The 17801-nt window shown below is 46.1% G+C and overlaps 1 protein-coding gene across 4 annotated transcripts in view; it reads left to right on the top strand.

Moving 5' to 3' along the window:
- The window catches only part of INTS9 (integrator complex subunit 9), a 106090-nt gene extending 89844 nt beyond the window's left edge, over window positions 1–16246 (top strand). For 3 of the 4 annotated variants that reach the window (XM_045078382.1, XM_045078383.1, XM_045078385.1), the window contains 7 exons: window positions 1464–1524; window positions 5079–5250; window positions 8111–8235; window positions 10518–10685; window positions 12746–12844; window positions 13841–13978; window positions 15498–16246. In XM_045078382.1, coding sequence (XP_044934317.1) covers window positions 1464–1524; window positions 5079–5250; window positions 8111–8235; window positions 10518–10685; window positions 12746–12844; window positions 13841–13978; window positions 15498–15674 — 940 coding nt within the window. In that variant the 3' untranslated portion in view covers window positions 15675–16246. The other variant, XM_045078384.1, reaches the window with a different exon arrangement.
- Window positions 16247–17801: the final 1555 nt, after the last annotated feature.

Here is a 17801-nt window from a genome sequence, read left to right as displayed (position 1 = left end):
AGTTTTTCCACAAATGTCTGTTTTCTGTCCCAGGATCTAGTCCAGGATACCACAAGGCATTTAGGTTTCTGTTTTTGATTCATTTCTTTTTTGTTTTTGACAGAAATATTTTGGTTTTCTATATTGATGCTAACTAATGCAGCATAATATCCATTGCAATTGCAACAACCTAGGAAATCTTAATTAAAGATCTTATATTTGTCTCTCTTCCTGAGTTTAAGAGTTTTATCTTCCTGCTTAGAACTATATAATATAAAGTAACCCTCCACAAGTATCTTCCTCCAAAAAAGATATAAAGTGATTTTTTAATCAAAATTAAAGGGAAGTGTAAGAAAAATTAAATAATAAATTGTATTAATGAAGTCAGTATAAAACCCAAACCTTGAAGTCCTAAACTACCCTCTAAAAGTCATATCTGTTAGAACTGTTGAAATACTTTAATACTACTGTTTTAGTAGAATTCTCACAAATGGACATTAACAAACATACATCACTACATATATTTTTTTGTAACATTTAAAAATGCCAAACCTATAGAACACCCATGGCTCTTAAGTTATCAGTTGTTAATTTTTGCTACAGTTGCTTTTTTCAGACATTTCCATATTTTAAATGTCAGATCTAGCCAAGAAAGAGCATAGTACCTAAAACATTCACAGTGTCTTCAGAGCTGAGATACTGCATTGCTCTCCAGCTTGAGTTACCAGTGCTGCTTAGTGGGTGTGCAAATGACAAGTTGTATGTCTGAATAAAAGTCTGTCACTTTGTCCTCAAAAGCGATCACAAGTGCAATAACAGTCTTTGAATTGGATCCTGGAACGGGAAAAGGACATTAGTGGAAAAACTGGTAAAATCCAGACAAAATTGGAATGTAGTTGGCTGTAATGCACTAATATTAATTTTTTCATTCCCCAATTGGATCGTAGTTATGTAAGATGTTAACATGAAGGGGACACTGGGTATAGGGCACAAGGGAAGTCTGGACTGTCTTTGCAACTTTTCTGTGTAAATCTAAAACTATTGCAAAATTACAAGCTTACTTTTTAAGGCAAAAATGTATTGAAGAATTTTAACAGTTAAAAAATGCACACAAGGGGCATCTGGGTGGCTCAGTCGGTTAAAGCCTCTGCCTTCAGCTCAGGTCATGATCCCAGGGTCCTGGGATCAAGCCCCGCATCAGGCTCTGCTCAGCAGGGAGTCTGCCTCCTCCTCTCTCTCTGCCTGCCTCTCTGCCTACTTGTGATCTCTATCAGTCAAGTAAATAAATAAATTTTTTAAAAAATGCACACAAGACATTTATGTTCTGAATACTCTGTAAACGCTGACTTAGTCACAGTGAGATTGGCAAGCAGGAAGATTTTAAATAACCTTTAGTATTTAGTGTTTGCACTGCTACCACTAGGTGGCAACAGATGCCCTGGGCGCCCTACCTAACAGGCTCTTTTGCTTTTCCTCTTCAAAAGGCTTTGTCACAACAAACAGACTAAGGTGTATCTCCCGGAACCACCTTTTCCTCATGCAGAGGTAAGAAAATGGCATTATTGGGTCAGAGCAAAAAAAATTATAGATAAACAGTTCGAGATGGAGATAGGAGGTCAAGAGGTTTTAAAAAATCCTGGGGCACCTGGGTGGCTCAGTCAATTAATTAAATGTCCAACTCTTAATTTCAGCTCAGGTCATGAGACCTCTCTTTGGGTTCCATGCTGGGCATGAAGCGTGCTTAAGATGCTCTCTCTCCCTCTCTCTCCCCCTCTGTCTCCCTCTTTTTGTATATATCTCAAAATAAAAATTTTAAAATCCTTAACAGAAACTCATATGGCCCTTTGTTTCCCATTTAAGACGACAGAGAAGTACTCTAACTCAAGATTCGCTACTTTCTCTTCTCATTAACACATTATGTACCAGTATGTGTCTGCAGTTCATAACTTACCTCTGTTCTTTTGTCCGGGTGAGGAATTTGATCTAACATCTACTGTTAACCTTTTTGCATAATGACAGATTTATTTATTGTCAGTCTTCTTTCCAGTTAGTTATGTTGATCGTAGATGTGATGCTTTAGTGATGAAAATAATAACATTTTAAGTTTTTGGAAAATAAAGGGTCAGAAGGAACAAACTTTCACTTATAAGCCATAGGATGTAGCATATAGTGTGACTGCAGCGAGCAGTACTGTGGTCCGTGTCTAAATGTTGCTAAGGGAGCAGATATTAGAAAGTCTCATCACAGGAAAAAAAAGTTTGTAACCACACATGGTGATGGGCTTTAACTAGGCTTACTGTGGTGATTTTTTAACGATAGATCAAATGCTGTACAGCTGAAACTAATACAACATTATATGTCTATTATACCTCAGTTTCTTAAAAATGGAAAAATCATATCTTTCTCTCAGAACAGATGAGTGTTTTTATATAAGTTTATACCCAGTTTTGTTTTCATTATGTTTTTCACCAAATAGTGTATCTTGGACATTTTCTGTGTGCCTCACATTGTAATTATTGCTGCCTCGTATCCCGGAGGCACATCATATGGGCATTCTATAATACACTTAACCATTCTCTTAACTGTCGGACAAAAGAGTTATGCCCAGTTTTTTGTTATGTTTTTTAAAAGGTTGTTTAAATTGGTATAACCACTTTAGGAAACTGGCAATTATCTGCTAAAGCTGAACACATAATGTACTCTCTGCCTCAGCAGTTTGATTCCTAATGTATAAACCAAAGAGAAATACGTAGGTGTGTCACCAAAAGATGCACAGAAGTCTTGAGAGCTCTCTTAGGCGTAGTTCAGAAATACACCCAAGTCTGGTGGATTTTGTGGCATGTTCCCACAGTCTACTCTCTTACCCAATAAGAATGAACGAACTCCCAAGACACGCAGTCATGTATACAGAGTTCACAGACACGGAGTGAAGTAAGTCAGACATAAGAGAGTAGGCACCATGTGATTTTCTTTATATATAAGTTCAAAAACACACAAAACTCATGAAGCCAGCACAGTGGTTACCCTGGAGGTAGATAGTAATTGGAAAAGGACAAAGGGGAATTTCTGAGAAAATTGCAATGAATATCCTGCTAGCTATTTTAAACTTAACAACTTGCACTATTCTTACTTATTCCTACTCCAGAGGACTTTAACGAACCAGAATCTTACATGGAAAATTCTGAAAAATTCTTTTTTCAATCCACACACTCTGTTATAGGAGCCAAGGTATCTGCAGGCTCTGCCATTACCACAGTGAAATTCAGGCTAGAAATATGTAATGTCAGAAAATTAAGTGTGGCAAAACATATTTTGTGGCAGACTTTCCCACTGAAAGTCTGTTTTTCTCCCCTCCTGTCAACAATTAGCCTTTCTTTGTTTTCTAAGAATGTTGCTATACATTCATACCCACATATGTCACAGATGATCTTTGTCCCATTTACAATTATGAAAAGACCATAGTGGCGTGAACAGGGTTCCTGAAGTGCACCTGCCAACATTAGGGCATGATGGAGTTGACTCTGAGTACTGTGACCAATGCCCGTGCCCCCATGCAGTGCTGCCCTTAGTACTGATAAAAAAGAATTACAGAATTCCTCCCCTGCGGCTTTGTCGCCTGTACAGTTTAGACATTAAAGAAGTGCAGAGGTAATTCTGGATGGTCAAATGTAGCAAGTCAGCTGGAAAGGTAGATCCAGTTGGCAAAAAAAAAAAAGAGAGAGAGAGATGAATTTATCTTAGTTCCTATGCATTGATCAGAAGAAAGAACTTCAGGAACTGTAGGTAATGACTAAAAAATGATTTAAGATATGTGCCAAGACCCACTGCTATTCTTAGAATCCCATTCATCTCCTTGACAGCAATGGATACAGTAGGCTTAGTCTTTTAGACATCGCTTACCCTTATTTAACTGGGACAGGGAATAATTTTGGCTATAAATCGGTTATAAAAAGAATGTCAGTTTACTCACATACAACTTGGAAAGAAGGTGGGAATTCAGCATTTGCTCCATCTTTGCTATGTATAACCTATCCAACCTTGGATGCCTGGTTAGGATCTCTGGGGTAGTGTTGCAGTGCTACCAGTAAAAGCAGTCTCTCTGAATTAAAGGTTAAATCTTTAACGTGAGGAGAATTTGGCTTCCCTTTGGGGATTGTCCCATTGCGGCCACCTGTCAGTATTGGGACGACTTCAGATGGAGTTGGGGTTGTTGACTGGGCTCCCCTCTTATGCATTGTGGCTTGCTTCAGGATTAAGTTGTGTCACAGACCATTTCTTTATCCATTAGACAATATCTCAGAGCAATACTCCCTTCGCCCTAGCTGGTATTTAGGGCCTCTGAAGTCTGGATGTTTGCCATCTGGCCTTTCATTGCCAGAATGGGGGACGTGGGGGCAGGGCCAGGGCAGAAGGAAGAGCTTCTGAGCCATGTCACAAGATGCCATCTGTGGCTGTAACGGTCTGTGGTGTTGCCTTGGGTTGGGCATGACTTTGGGAGAATAGTGCCAGGTATTGTGCTGGAAGGGAGATTTTTTTGGTTCAGAACATACACTTTTAAGACAAGTTTGAGGCTGCGCATGGCCCCACTTACCACAGCTCTCTGTGTCGTGAGCATGTCATATCTCCTAAATTTCTGAAAGCCAATTTGGCCTTTGTCTTTATTAAGTTGCTGCAGTAACTTTACAGCTGTAACTTCTCGAGAGGTGGTCCTTTGTGGGTAAATAATTTTTCTTGTGTGAGATGTTTATTGTTTACAGAACTTGGTGATCCACATGTTTTGGGAAAGTTATTTGTACTTCAAATAATACTGGGAACTTCTGGGGCCAGGGCTCGCGGTTTCAGGAAGCTCTAAAGGAGGACTTAGACTACATCAGGCCTTAACAGCCTGAACAAAAGTATCCCCTGAGTATGTTAATACGTACCAGAAAGTCTCATCTGTCCAGAAAGTCACCTTGTAGATAGAAAATCTCCATTTTCGGCAAATATTAACCAGATTATGTGTATTTTTAATTTCCTTCTCCCTCTCGCATGCTGTGTGGTTCTTCCCTCCGGCTGTACAGGCTAACGTCTCTTCGTGTGCTTCTCTGTACATCTTGCAGCTCATTCAAACCAACAAGTTGAAGCACTACCCCAGCCTCCACGGAGACTTCAGCAGTGATTTCCGCCAGCCGTGTGTGGTGTTCACTGGGCACCCCTCCCTCCGATTTGGGGACGTAGTCCACTTCATGGAGCTCTGGGGGAAATCTAGTCTCAACACTGTCATATTTACAGGTAAACAAACAAAACCTTGCCCTTTCCACTGAGACCGTCACTCAGAGCACCAACCAGGTGGAGACCAAGGGACGAATTTTACAGTCAGACCGAAATATGAACAACACATCTGTCGTAAATACCAAAGGGTGAAGAAACCATGGGGAAAGAGAAAGAATAGAGCAAGATGGACTGTGAGGAAACTACCGGGCAAAGCTTTCATAGCGGTTTTGAGAGATTTTTGCCTGGAGGCAGATTCCTCATGACTGCTTTTGCAATGATTTTGTGTGCTGTTTCAAGAATGGCAGTAATTCTAGGAACCACTTTTGTTTTACCCTTTAGGAATTATTCCCTGAATTGGGTCTTTCACCTTTGGCTATAGTTTTCTCTGGCTTCCAGTTTTCCTTCTGGAGACAAACCCCTCAGAGTAGAGCAGATCCTTTCATGAGGTCAGGCCAGGGGTTTTACCTTAATCGCTACATTATCTTATCAATTTTAGGTCTTCAGTCAGAAATCTTATGGGCAGTGAAGTAAAAAACCTTGATCCAAATCTGGTCTGAAGGACTATAACTTAAGCCAAGTTATCCCATGTCTCTGAGCCTCATTCTTCTTCGTTATCAAATGGGGTTAATTGCTGGCTCCTTCCTTGAGTATCTCTGTGCATTTAGTGTAATGTTTAAAAAGACACTTCATACAGTGCCTGGCACATAAAAGCTTTTGAGAAAGTTATCAGTTGACTTCTTTCTCATTGCTTTTAAGACTTGAATGATGGAAAAGAATCTACTCCATCCCCAAAGCTTCAGGACCAGGGACCCCAGGCCCTTCCCTGTGTTCAGCCTGTTGGTGAGAGTGACAGAGGCCTCCACCACAGCAGTAGTCAGACAGAGTTGGCTTAATGACTCGGTTGCAAGTGGTAAGGACGCACAAACCATGGGGAAGTGGAAGGCATCTCAGAATATGTTGAACTTAATGGATTTGGGCTTATGTTGGGTGATTTTGAAGTGGGTTCATGGCTGTGGGACATTGCGCTGGATTAGCTGTTGTCAAGAAACAGGAGTGGTTATATTACTGAGTATCTTAATAATTCTTATCTAGAAGGCAAGAAGAATGGAGCTAGGAGAGGGTAATGTTTGCTCATTTTGTGGTGTGAACAATGTTGTGGTTTTGTGTTCAGACATGATTACAGAGGGGTTTTTGTTTTTTGTTTTGATCCATTCTGGTCACCGAGTGGTCATGTCTGGTGTTAGTGTTCTGTGAAATTGTGTGTGTCCAACAGGAGAGCACCGTGGCCTATCCATGAGTGACAGGCTGGCTCTGGCTATCACCAAGGCCTAATGGAAAGTGCCCAGATTGCTGGGCCTGCTTCTCTCTTTCCCAGGCCCCCTTTGGCCAAGAGGAAGTCAGGCCACAAGACTTGATTCACGGTACCCAGAACCTCACTGTTGCCAAGTTTTGCTAAGCAGGAGGTGATCTGGAGAGCATTGTCTGTAGTAGGACCAAAGGTGGTGTCTCCTATTCTTTTTGAGGAGTTGTTAACCCTGATGCAGTAGTTGGTACAGTGTTTACATAGGCACAGTTAGACGATTGTGGATGTTTGGTAGACATCTACAATGTCTATGGTAGACGTTTTCCTTTAGCCAGTTAGGAAGAAATCAGAGGCTGTGTGATGGTCCATAACCATCCTGGATAATGAATTTAAATCTCAGCAGGTTTTGAGGGGCTTTCAGAACAGGAGTTAGGTTATTTGTGAGGTTAGGTAGTGTCAGAGAAGCGTCTCAGACCACTGTTTCGGGTCATATTACAGCTGTTGCACAGTTGAAGCTTACTTAGTCCACGTCAAAAAGGTGTCTGTCATCTCTCCCAGATGCTTGCCTCCTTTGGGGGTATTCTTCTTGGAGAAAAAGGAGCCACTGGAGGGGGAGTAATTTAAAAATCTGGAAGTTCCATCAGTTTTCCCAAATGCACTGGATAAGTTAGTGGGACAGTGGTGAGTGTAAGCCTGAAGGCTGTAAGAAGTGATGTCCTCGTGGGGCCACAGGCTGTTGGGAATCTTTTAAGTATTATTTTTCACACCAGAAATGTGCCAGTTCTTCTGGCTCAGGGTGGTCAGCCTCCTTGAGTGGGTAGACCATCCCTCCAAGCAGCCTGCGGGGAATGCTGCTGGAGGGAACAGACGGGCCATTAGGGCAGATGTGGTTCCCAGTCATGCTGTCACCGGCTTTGCTGATGGGAGCACAGCAGCGGCAGCAGAAGTGTCTGGTGACATGGAGCCAGGGTCCTTTGCTTTTCTTCTTGCGGCATCCTCTCAAGTAGGTGGTGTGTGGTTTGTCTCATACCTGCGTGTTAACTCTGAGCACTCAATTCGAGTGGCCTGCACCAGATTTCCCCACTGTGAGGTCACTGTTTTATATGTTTGGACTTCCCCAAACTTTTCTCTAATTTTTTTAGCATCTATTGATGATCCTAGTCAGAAAAAATTATTACTGTGATGATTGCCAAATGATGATTTTTTTTTAACCTTTACTGTTCCTGTTACATTTATTTGGCATTCTTTTGTAAAGGGGTTTTCTTCCTCCCCCATTTACTTATTTAACCCTTGTTTATCTCCTCGGTCTCTCCATGTTGAAACCTTGAGCTCACACCCATACCTCCAATCCCACATCTACTCTGTACTATTCACTCTGGCCTCTCCTTGCCCTTAGTTGTAGATTCCTCCTCCCCAGTGATAAGGAATCTGGTTCCCCCAGCCTCGGACACATACACTGCCTCACCCTCCCACTGGTGCAGCCCTCTGCTCACTCTTGACCATACCAGCCGCCTCCTCACTTGGCAGCAGCTCCGTTGCGTGCATCTCAAATTTTGGTTCTTGTGCTCTCATTAGAACCTGATTTCTCCTACCTGGAAGCACTGGCTCCCTACCAGCCCTTGGCCATGAAATGCATTTACTGCCCCATTGATACACGGCTGAACTTCATCCAGGTGTCCAAGCTGCTTAAAGAAGTCCAGGTAAGGAAGGGAAGTGCAGTGTCTCCGCAGCCCTGTCACCGCTGGGGTGTTCGCGGGCTGCGGGCAGAGGGCCGGCTGCATTTCTCACCTAGCTTACTTCCCATGTGTCCACAGCATGCTGACGCATGCGCCTTAGTTATCCTTCACAGTACTGAGCTTGACACCTGGAAAGTCCTTTCCGTTCTAAAGAAGTCAAAAGTGGAAGGAAAAGAAAGCATAAACAGTCTATTTTGATGAGGACCACCTGTGTCTGGTTAAAAGCAAATTGCCCCCTCTCCCACGAGAAAAGTTATTCTGGAAAACTACTCATTGAGCCAAAAGACAGTTTAGCTGAAACCTGGGCTGGGCCCTGGGCCACATGTGGATGAGCAGCACACACAGAGTTACTGTGCCTTTTTTTTTTTTTTTTAAAGATTTTATTTATTTATTTGACAGACAGAGATCACAAATAGGCAAGAGAGAGAGAGGAGGAAGCAGGCTCCCTGCCAAGCAGAGAGCCCGATGCGGGGCTCAATCCCAGGACCCTGGGATCATGACATGAGCCGAAGGCAGAGGCTTTAAACCCAATGAGCCACCCAGGTGCCCCTCTTTTTCTTTTTTTTTTTTAAGATTTTATTTGACAGAGATCACAAGTAGGCAGAGAGAGAGAGGAGGAAGCAGGTCCCCTGCTGAGCAGAGAGCCTGATGCGGGGCTCGATCCCAGAAGCCTGAGATCATGACCTGAGCTGAAGGCAGAGGCTTAACCCACTGAGCCACCCAGGCACCCCTACTCTGCTTTTTTAATGAGAGGTTTCTTTTGGTTTGGCTTCTGTTGCATTTGTTTGTTTTTTTCCTTTTGCACTTTCTGCCATAGGAGAAAGCCAGAAGTAGTTGGGTAAAGGCGTGGGTGAAAGGAAGGCCATCCAGCGGGAGAATGGAGAGGGAGAGTGGGGAATAGAAGTCACCCCACTGGACAGCACATCTGACAGTGGGCACGGGGAGGCTGCTCGGGAATGGCCCAGGAGTGAGGCCAGAGGAAGAGTTCTCATTCCCCATTGCTTTGGGAGCTCAAATGAGCACCATGGGGCCTTGGCACATCTCAGATCAGAAGTGTGCTTTTCTCCTCTGAGAGTTTTTGACCTCAGGATGGGAGGCAGTAACACAGAACTCTGAGGAAGGCTAGTGAGTAATGGGAAACTCGGGAGCCTCAGGAATGCAGAGAACATGGCTGACGGTGATGGCTCACTTGCTGGCCCCACAGGAGGGAAGATGGGCTTTCTCTAGACATGATTCGAGCAGTAGATGAGCTGGGGCAGGTTTGGCAATTCGCTCCCCCACCGTGTACGTATTGGCATATGGGCAGACATGGTTAAGAGCCTATTGTTTTCATCACTAACTGTTCCCTACAGCAGTGCTGTGCTCTGTGCTCGTGGAGCCCTGGCAGCACAGGACAGTGGGGACAGGAGGCCACCTCGTCTCCACTGTGGGAGGGGGAAAGCTGGCTGGAGGCCTCAGGCTGGGACCTCACAGTCAGGTGGCTCTGAGAGGAGTTACAGGATACCACCCAGGTCAGGAAGAGGACAAGTCTGAGCCCAACAGAACAAGCGCTCCTTTGAATGCATCTGATGGGCCTGCTGGAAGGCCTCCCTCCAGGAACTGGAGGTGAGCTCCAGGCTCTTCAGTAAAAGCAGTGGCAGTACAATAACTCAGGGCCCCTGGGATCAGTTTTCAGTTGTGTGGTATTTGTCCCAAGTAGATGCTGGTTTAATACTTCTGTCTCTCAAAGTAACAAAGAGGGACATTTTGTAAACAAGCTCTGAGTCAGTCTGTCCTACACAATTGAGAATGTGATCTGAGCAGTGCCCACTGCAAAAAAAGAGCAGACCTGCCGATACTGGAAAAAAGCCCAACCCAGAACACCAGACTAGCACGACAGTCAGTAGTTCCTGCCCACTGGCCTCCAGCTGTGTCCACCAGTCAGTGATGGTAGGTGTGATAAGAAGACTATGCCCTCCAGGGGCTTAAGGACCAGCTGAGAGCAGACCCCTGGAAGTCACTGTCAAAGTGACTTAAAAAGAATCAAAAACAAATGCAAATAGAGGCAGTGGATCCCCACTAGTCCACGTGGCTAGCAGTTGAGGGCTTTGCCTTGAAACTTTTATTCTTTCCCCGCACTGCACTCACCTCTCCTGCTTCCCATTACTCGGGTTTGAGAGGAGGAGAGAGAGGTCAGATGGCCCGAAAGTGGTGAGGCTGAGCGTGCGTGCTTGAGGCCTCACCCCGCCCCATCCCCTGGGTTCCAGCCGCTCCACGTGGTGTGCCCCGAGCAGTACACACAGCCACCACCTGCGCAGTCCCACCGGATGGACCTGATGATCGACTGCCAGCCGCCTGCCATGTCTTACCGGCGGGCCGAGGTCCTCGCCTTGCCTTTCAAGCGTCGCTACGAGAAGATCGAAATCATGCCAGAGGTGAGCCATTCTCTCTCTCATGGTCAAACCCAGGCTTTCCACGTGAGTCTTAGAAAGAGGACTGTCCCAGAAGTGGCTGTCTTCTGGCCAAAGAATGCAGATCCTTTAAGTGAGGACCTGGGAACGGAGCCTTCCCAGGGATCTCTGGGATCTTCAGAGCCTTCTCATTTTTTGGGTAGTGAAGTAACTGCTGTTTACATCACAAGTACATCATAACTATGCCCTCAGGGGTGGGCAGTTGTGATTTCTGCCCTTTCTGTAGTATAAATCATGCTATAGTACACACAATACCGGCATGTAGTATAAATCAGAACCATCCATTTACAGAAATCCTTGTCCATGTGTGGAATATAGAGAGCTAAAAGCATCATTGAGTTTTGCCGGGAGAGACCTGCATGAGATACAGGGGTTAAAAGTCTCACCATTCTTCAGTTTTCGCTACTACTAAAGGATGCTTATTTCCATCCCAAATGAGAGTGTGTCCTCTGCAGCTTCCTTCTAATCCTCCTCCTTCGTCCCTGTAAGTGCAGGAGGGGAGACCTGATGTGCCAGCCCTCGTGGATGCATTCTGGTAGGAAAACTCTGGTCTCTGGCGGCAAGGGACACGTCTCCAGCTCGCAGACATGTGTGAACTGAGGGGTGGTTGTTGTGGGCTCCGGGTAGACGTCCCTCATGGCACAACAGAGTCTTATTTTGCTCACGGGGCTGCCACGGTTCCCACAATGCCATCCCCAAACCTCCCAGACAGTGCCACCAGGCAGCCTGACCTGTGGGGGGAGTAAGTGCGGTGGAGGAAGGAAAAAGCTGTATACGGACAGGCATTGTCAGGAACCCTGAGCAGACATGGGTCGCCCCGGGGGGAGCATTTCACACTCGTGCCGTGTGTGTTTCCTTATTTCATGAAGCAGTCCTCATTCCTTTTAAATATCCTAAGTGGCTTCCTCTGTCCATGGGATATTGATCTTCATATTTACGTAAATGACATTTTGCATATTTATTCACTTTTGTTTTTACATAAAGGAGTCTTGGACAGATCAGGGTCTACATGTGTCAGAGCAATAGTCAACTAAACCCAGGAGCGAGGGCTTCTCACAGGATCACACATTGCTGCTGGTAGTGGAGTTGGGGAGCTTCAGAGCGTCAGACTCAGATGGTAGGGAAAGACATGGCCCCCTAGGTAAAGGCTGGGTGTTCCACTTTGGGAGAAGTCAGATTTCCAGGAATTAGCTCACTCAGTCCAAATGCTGCTGTCCCTGTCCTTCCTGCCTGACTAGTCACCTGGTGGTTATGAGGACAGAGGCAGAGGCCATTGTGGAAAGTCAGCACCTGTTAGGTATTCAGAGTAAGAAGAAGCCCTTAGCAGTTTCCAAGAGATCCTACTCAAGTGTCAGGAGTGGTCTGGAAGCCACCCAAAAGGTGGGTTGTGGCGGTTCAGGTGATGAGCCCGTGGCAGGATGTTGGCGGTGCATAATTTGGGGGTTGACTAATAACAAAAGGGCAAAGCAGAAGGGTCAGCACCCTGGGGTCCCAGTGTGTGACGGCACAGGCTTACATGAGGTGCCTGCTTAGAGTTGTGGGCCACTGCCAGGAAGAGCGCCCCAGGCAGGCTCAAGCTCATTCTCCTCTTCTCAGCCCAGTTTACCCGCCACCAACACCCCCTTCTCTCTGTTTCTCTTACCTCCATTCTTTCTTGTGATCGTTGTATTATTTGTATATGTGATATATTTTTGATTGAAGGTATTTTTAAGTTTTTTTACCTTCTTACTTCCTTAAAATTATGTGTTATTTTAGACTGCAATGATATAAACAAAAGATAAAAGAAAGTGAGGAATGGCGGTCACAAAGACTCAGCTTCCCTGCACCATACGCCGCACCCTTCCCTCCAGGCTGGCAGGGGTGCGGCGCTGTGAGCGAGCTGGTGGCTGTGGAAAGCTGGCCATGGCCGTCACCGGCCATCCGTGAGCTCAGTGTGGCCTCCCGGTCCTGACTTGGGATGGCGCAGCTGCAGCACCTGGTCCCACACATGTAGGGGAGCCCAGCTGACACCCGTTTGCTTCCAGCTCGCAGATGCGCTGGTGCCCATGGAGATTAAACCTGGCATTTCCTTGGCGACTGTCTCGGCTGTGCTGCACACGAAAGATAACAAGCACGTCCTTCAGGTATGGGGGTAGGTGGGCTGGGCTTGCACCCCCGAGTTGCCACTGGGGCTTGTGAAGACGAGGAACCCCCAGGCCGCCCCCATCAGTGGTCCTAGCACTCCCACCAGCACAAGTCAGAGACCAGACTCTTAATGGATTGGATTGAAACAGAGAAGACATTGATATAAATTCTTCCCTACTTATCTCTCTGGCCACATGCCTCAGAGAGAGAAGCAGGAAGAGCAGCTATTATTCATGGAGCTGGGGCCGCACTGCATCCTAAGTGCCTTTCCCGGTTCCCAAGGACTGGCATCTCTCAGCGCACCTGCGGGCGCCTTTGCTAGACCTGCAGTGCAGAGTGCGGGCGCAGGGAGCCCCCAGAGCAGCAGGGAAACCCACCCCAGGCAGCAGCTGGGCACCTGTGAGCCGCGTGCCACAGGGCCTTGTCCCCGGCGCCTCGTGCCCCAGTTCACCGTGTGTTTACTGCCTCATGGCATGGCTCTGTGAGCCCTTGTCCTCACCCCCCTTCTCGAGAAAGACTCCTTTCAGACTTGGACTGTGCTGCCACATAAAACATGCAAGCTCCTTGCCGTGAGCATTTCTCACCTTCCCACATTATCCTCACCAGACTCGGTTACCGCCGCTCTGTAGGCAGTTTCTCTGACCTTTTACCCCGTCATTCTGGGTTAATCCCCCATGATGGGTGGCCTGGGCCACCGCGCTACTGCTACCCGAGCAGCCGCCAACACAGTTTCTCATTTGAAGAATTTAATTGAAAAATACCGAAGTGAATCCTTTAAAACTTAAAAATGAGTCTTGATCAAAGGAAGATCTCTGCCAAAAAAGTCCCAATGCTGTGTGGATACTTGGTGTTAGTTTATGTTGGGAGAGCCCCAGCTGGCGCGGGGCCCTGGGTGGGACCGACAGACAGGCTCGTGCTGTGGCCCCACAATGGCCTTTGCGCTCGGCCTCTGCGCTCTCGGTGCTTGACGAGACCCGCCCGGTGTCCTGCTCTAGCCCCCACCCAGGCCAGCCCAGCCCAGCGGCGGTAAGAAGAGAAAGCGGGCGAGCGAGGACATCCCGGACTGCAAAGTGCTGAAGCCCCTGCTGAGCGGCTCAATCCCCGTGGAGCAGTTTGTGCAGACACTGGAGAAGGTGAGCGCTGCCCCGGCTGCAGCACCGCGGCCTCCCCACTCTTCGCTCACCTCAAGGAACGCCATGTCGCTGCTTTTTTCTCCAGCTACACTTCTGAGCTGCTGTCCCTGTAGTATCTGCTTGAGTCAGGATCAGGGCAGAAGACAGAACCGGGGGAGGGTCCCAGAGAGTTGGGAGAAGACCATGCTCTTCTTCCCTGTAGGTCCCCCCATTTCTTCTCTGCCAGCCCCTTCCTGTCAGACTCAGGCCACAAGAAGACTACCTCACCACACCCCGTTTCTTGTGGGAACTAGACCAAGCGAGCCCTTCAGAAACTTAGATGTGACCAGTGGGTGAAGTGGGAAGGCCAGATAAAGGAAACTCTGTAAGTCTGCTCCTTAGAGACTTACTTTTCAAGAAGCCCCTTGCTGATCAGAGCGCCAGCATGGATGCTGGCTGTGTCACAAGAGACAAGAGGCTTATACTGGGGGGCGGCGAGGGCAGAGGCACCCATGTGTTCAGGTCCCTGGGAGAGGGAGAAGCAGGGCCAGCAACTCCCAGATGGGTGGGAAGAGAGGGAAGAAGTCGGCGGTCCTCGGGAGGACCCTGGCCCTTCCCCGAATCAGCAGCCAGCCATCAGCGGTTTAATTTTTCCCTAAAGGGAAGACTGTGGCCAAGTTGTGCAGCCCTGCTAGCCCCTGAGCGGGGGAGTGACTGCTTCCTCCCGACCTTGTGCTCCTCCGGCCCCTATTGGTGGGACTCAGCTTGACCTGTCTTTTAAAAGCCTAAAAGCTGCCTCCTTTTCCAGAAGCAGCTTCACTTGGTTCTGCCTGGCTCGTGTAGAACTTGACCCTTAGGATCTGCCCCAACCTGCACATGAACTTTCTGGAACTAAGGGGAGAGATTCTCCCTAGCCCATATTCTTTACCTATCCTGTGTCCTTTTCAGGCAAATCAGTGTTATTTCTCCTTTTCCTCTTCTCAACTTTATGTGTGATATGTAAGAAAATTCTATAACTCACGTTAAGGTACTTAAAGAAGGATTTGCTGTCCTGCCTTGTCTCATTCTCCCTTGAGAAGGATTTGCCAGATCACAAGGCTATTGATATCTTGCTTTTAGGAATGGCATTTTTCTGGGATGGGGTGAAGCTTTTTTTTAATCCGGAGCCTTTGGCTGGTGATGGATAGCCCAGCACCCCAGACTCCTGAACTCAGGCGCTTGGATGTGCTCCTCAGATAACTCAAAAGCTTAAGCGGATTACATAAATTTTGTTGTGTTTTGCATGAAAATTGGCATGTTTGGAGGCTTCTTTTAAAGTGTACGAAGCTGTTTTTTAATTCTGTTGCTGTAGGAGATCTTATGACAAGTCTGAAGAATTGTATTGGGAGCATCAAAAATGACAGTTTCTAGAATGTTCAGTTTGGCCAAGCCTAGGAAGTATCCTTTCTTAAAACCATCAGTTGCTGCAATATCCTCTGCCTTTCAGTCAGCCTCTTGTTTTCAGAATACCCATCATCTGCTTTCTCTTCTTTTGGAGCAGCATGGCTTCAGCGATATTAAGGTGGAAGACACAGCAAAGGGCCATATTGTCCTACTCCAGGAAGCCGAGACACTCATCCAGATTGAGGAAGATTCGACTCATATCATTTGTGATAATGATGAGATGCTCAGGGTACGACTGCGGGACCTTGTTCTCAAATTCCTACAGAAGTTCTAAAAGGAAGGTCTAAAAGGAACATCTAAGCCGTTTCTACTTCACCGAAATCCTGCAGTCCTCTGCTGGGGCTGCCGGCACAAACTGAAGAAGAGCATAAAAAGTTGGCTGTGGCTTGGTGGTGTTCTCTGGCTTAAGGAATAAAGAAGTAGCCCTTGAGGGACCTGATTGTCAGCAGTTACAGCCAGAAGCTCCTGGGCTGGATTTCCACTCTGTTTTGGGCAAGATCTTTTGCTTTAAACTTGAACTCATTCTCTTCCCAATTTTGCCTCTCTTGGGTGGCCAGGATGGTAAGGCAGCAAGCTAAAACATAATGTAAGTGGAACAGATGCAGTTTCCAAGAGGTTAATGGTGGAAGGGGAGGTAAAAAATGATTGACTTAGCAGTCTTCATTTTTCATGGTTTCATAGGCCTTAGGCAGGAGGAACAAATCTTTGCTTGTTTTATTTACTTGTCTACAGTGCTACACCTATGAAGAAAGATGATTTAAAAAAATTTTGGTATAATGAACCATATATATGTATTTTATACTGTGAGCCCATTTTGTTAATAAAACTTATTTTTTTATAGAAGTACATGTGCTCTGTTGAACCTAAAATGTACACATTGATTTAGTATCCGAAAAAATAACTATACAGAACAGCATAAATTGAGAAAATAATAATAACCATAATAATAATAATAAATAAATAATAAAAATAAATAATAAATAATAATAACCATAATGGGGCACCTGGGTGGCTCAGTTGGTTAAGCATCTGACTCTTAATCTCAGGGTCATGAGTTCAAGCCCCATGTAGGGCTCCATGCTGGGCGTGGAATCTACTTAAAAAAATACCATAGCATGGGGCACCTGGGTGGCTCAGTGGTTAAGCGTCTGCCTTTGGCTCAGCTCACAGTCCCAAGGTCCTGGAATCAAGGCCCACATCGGGCTCCCTGCTCAGCGGGAAGCCTGCTTCTTGCTCTCCCATGCCCCCGTTTTTGTTCCCTCTCTCGGTGTGTCTCTCTCTGTCAAATAAATAAAATCTTTTTAAAAAAAAAAAGTGATAGCAAATTTTAGTTTGGTGTGTGCAAGCATATAACCCAACATTATTTAGAAAAATCAGATACATGTTTCCTAAATTGTATGAAAAGTTGCCTAACTTTATCTGAGCTGTGTCTGTATATAAAACAACACAGGGGCACTTGGGTGGCTCAGTCTCTTAGGCATCCAGCGCTTGATTTTGGCTCAGGTCATGATCTCAGCACCCTGAGATCTAGTCCTTTGTCGGGTTCCGTGCTCAGCACAGAGTCTGTGTGTCCCTCTCCCTTCGCCCTACCCCATCCCTGCTAGTGCACTCTCAAATAAACATATAAATAAAATGTTTTTTAAAAAAAAAAAACACCAGCACAGATTGGTCACAGCAGCCTTAACCTTTTGAGGAAAGATCCAGAACACACAGCCCAGGCTCCATTAATTAATCCATCTCACTGCTGCCCTTGCCACAGATGATCAGGATTCTCTGCATTAAGCAGAGCATTAAACTCAGATACCCACAGACCCTTATAATAATAGTAAGCTAATATATTTGCAATAATGCTGCTTCTTAACTGCTTAACACAGATGTTTACCTCATCTAAGATAGCATCAGTTGTAACGCATGTGCCGATTTTGCAAGTATTATCATTGGAAGAAGGGGGATAAAGAGCACAGGTCTTAGAATTGGTCAACTGTGGAAGTAGGCCCAGTTCAACCTGCTCCTACGATCTCTCTTAACTGGTTGAAATTACTCAGTGATCAGTCCTCCAACTTGGCCAGCAGCTGTGCATCACAAAGGGATTTAGTGAGCCAAGAACTACATACAGTTCTGTTACTGGCTCAGGTTTTAGAGAGAGTTGACAGACCATCCGTTCTCTGGAGTGGCCCTGCCAATGGAGGAATTCTTCATGAGGAGGAAAACAAGCAGCTTCCCTTGACAGGCGCGGGCACAGGAATGCTCAGCTTTGACAGGCCTCTGTTGTCTATGATATGGGTCATTCCAACCAATCAGGGGGCCTAAGATGCATCTACAGAATGAACTGGGGGGACCTATAGCCTTGGATAGGGACTGACGGTTACAGGAGATTTGTTGCTATGAAAGCTTACCTGTG

The sequence above is a fragment of the Mustela putorius genome, unplaced genomic scaffold, assembly GCF_011764305.1.
Source record: "Mustela putorius furo isolate JIRA1106 unplaced genomic scaffold, ASM1176430v1.1 tig00000242_pilon_pilon_pilon, whole genome shotgun sequence".
Lineage (NCBI taxonomy): Eukaryota > Metazoa > Chordata > Mammalia > Carnivora > Mustelidae > Mustela > Mustela putorius.
This window is presented reverse-complemented; position numbering and strand designations above follow the sequence as displayed.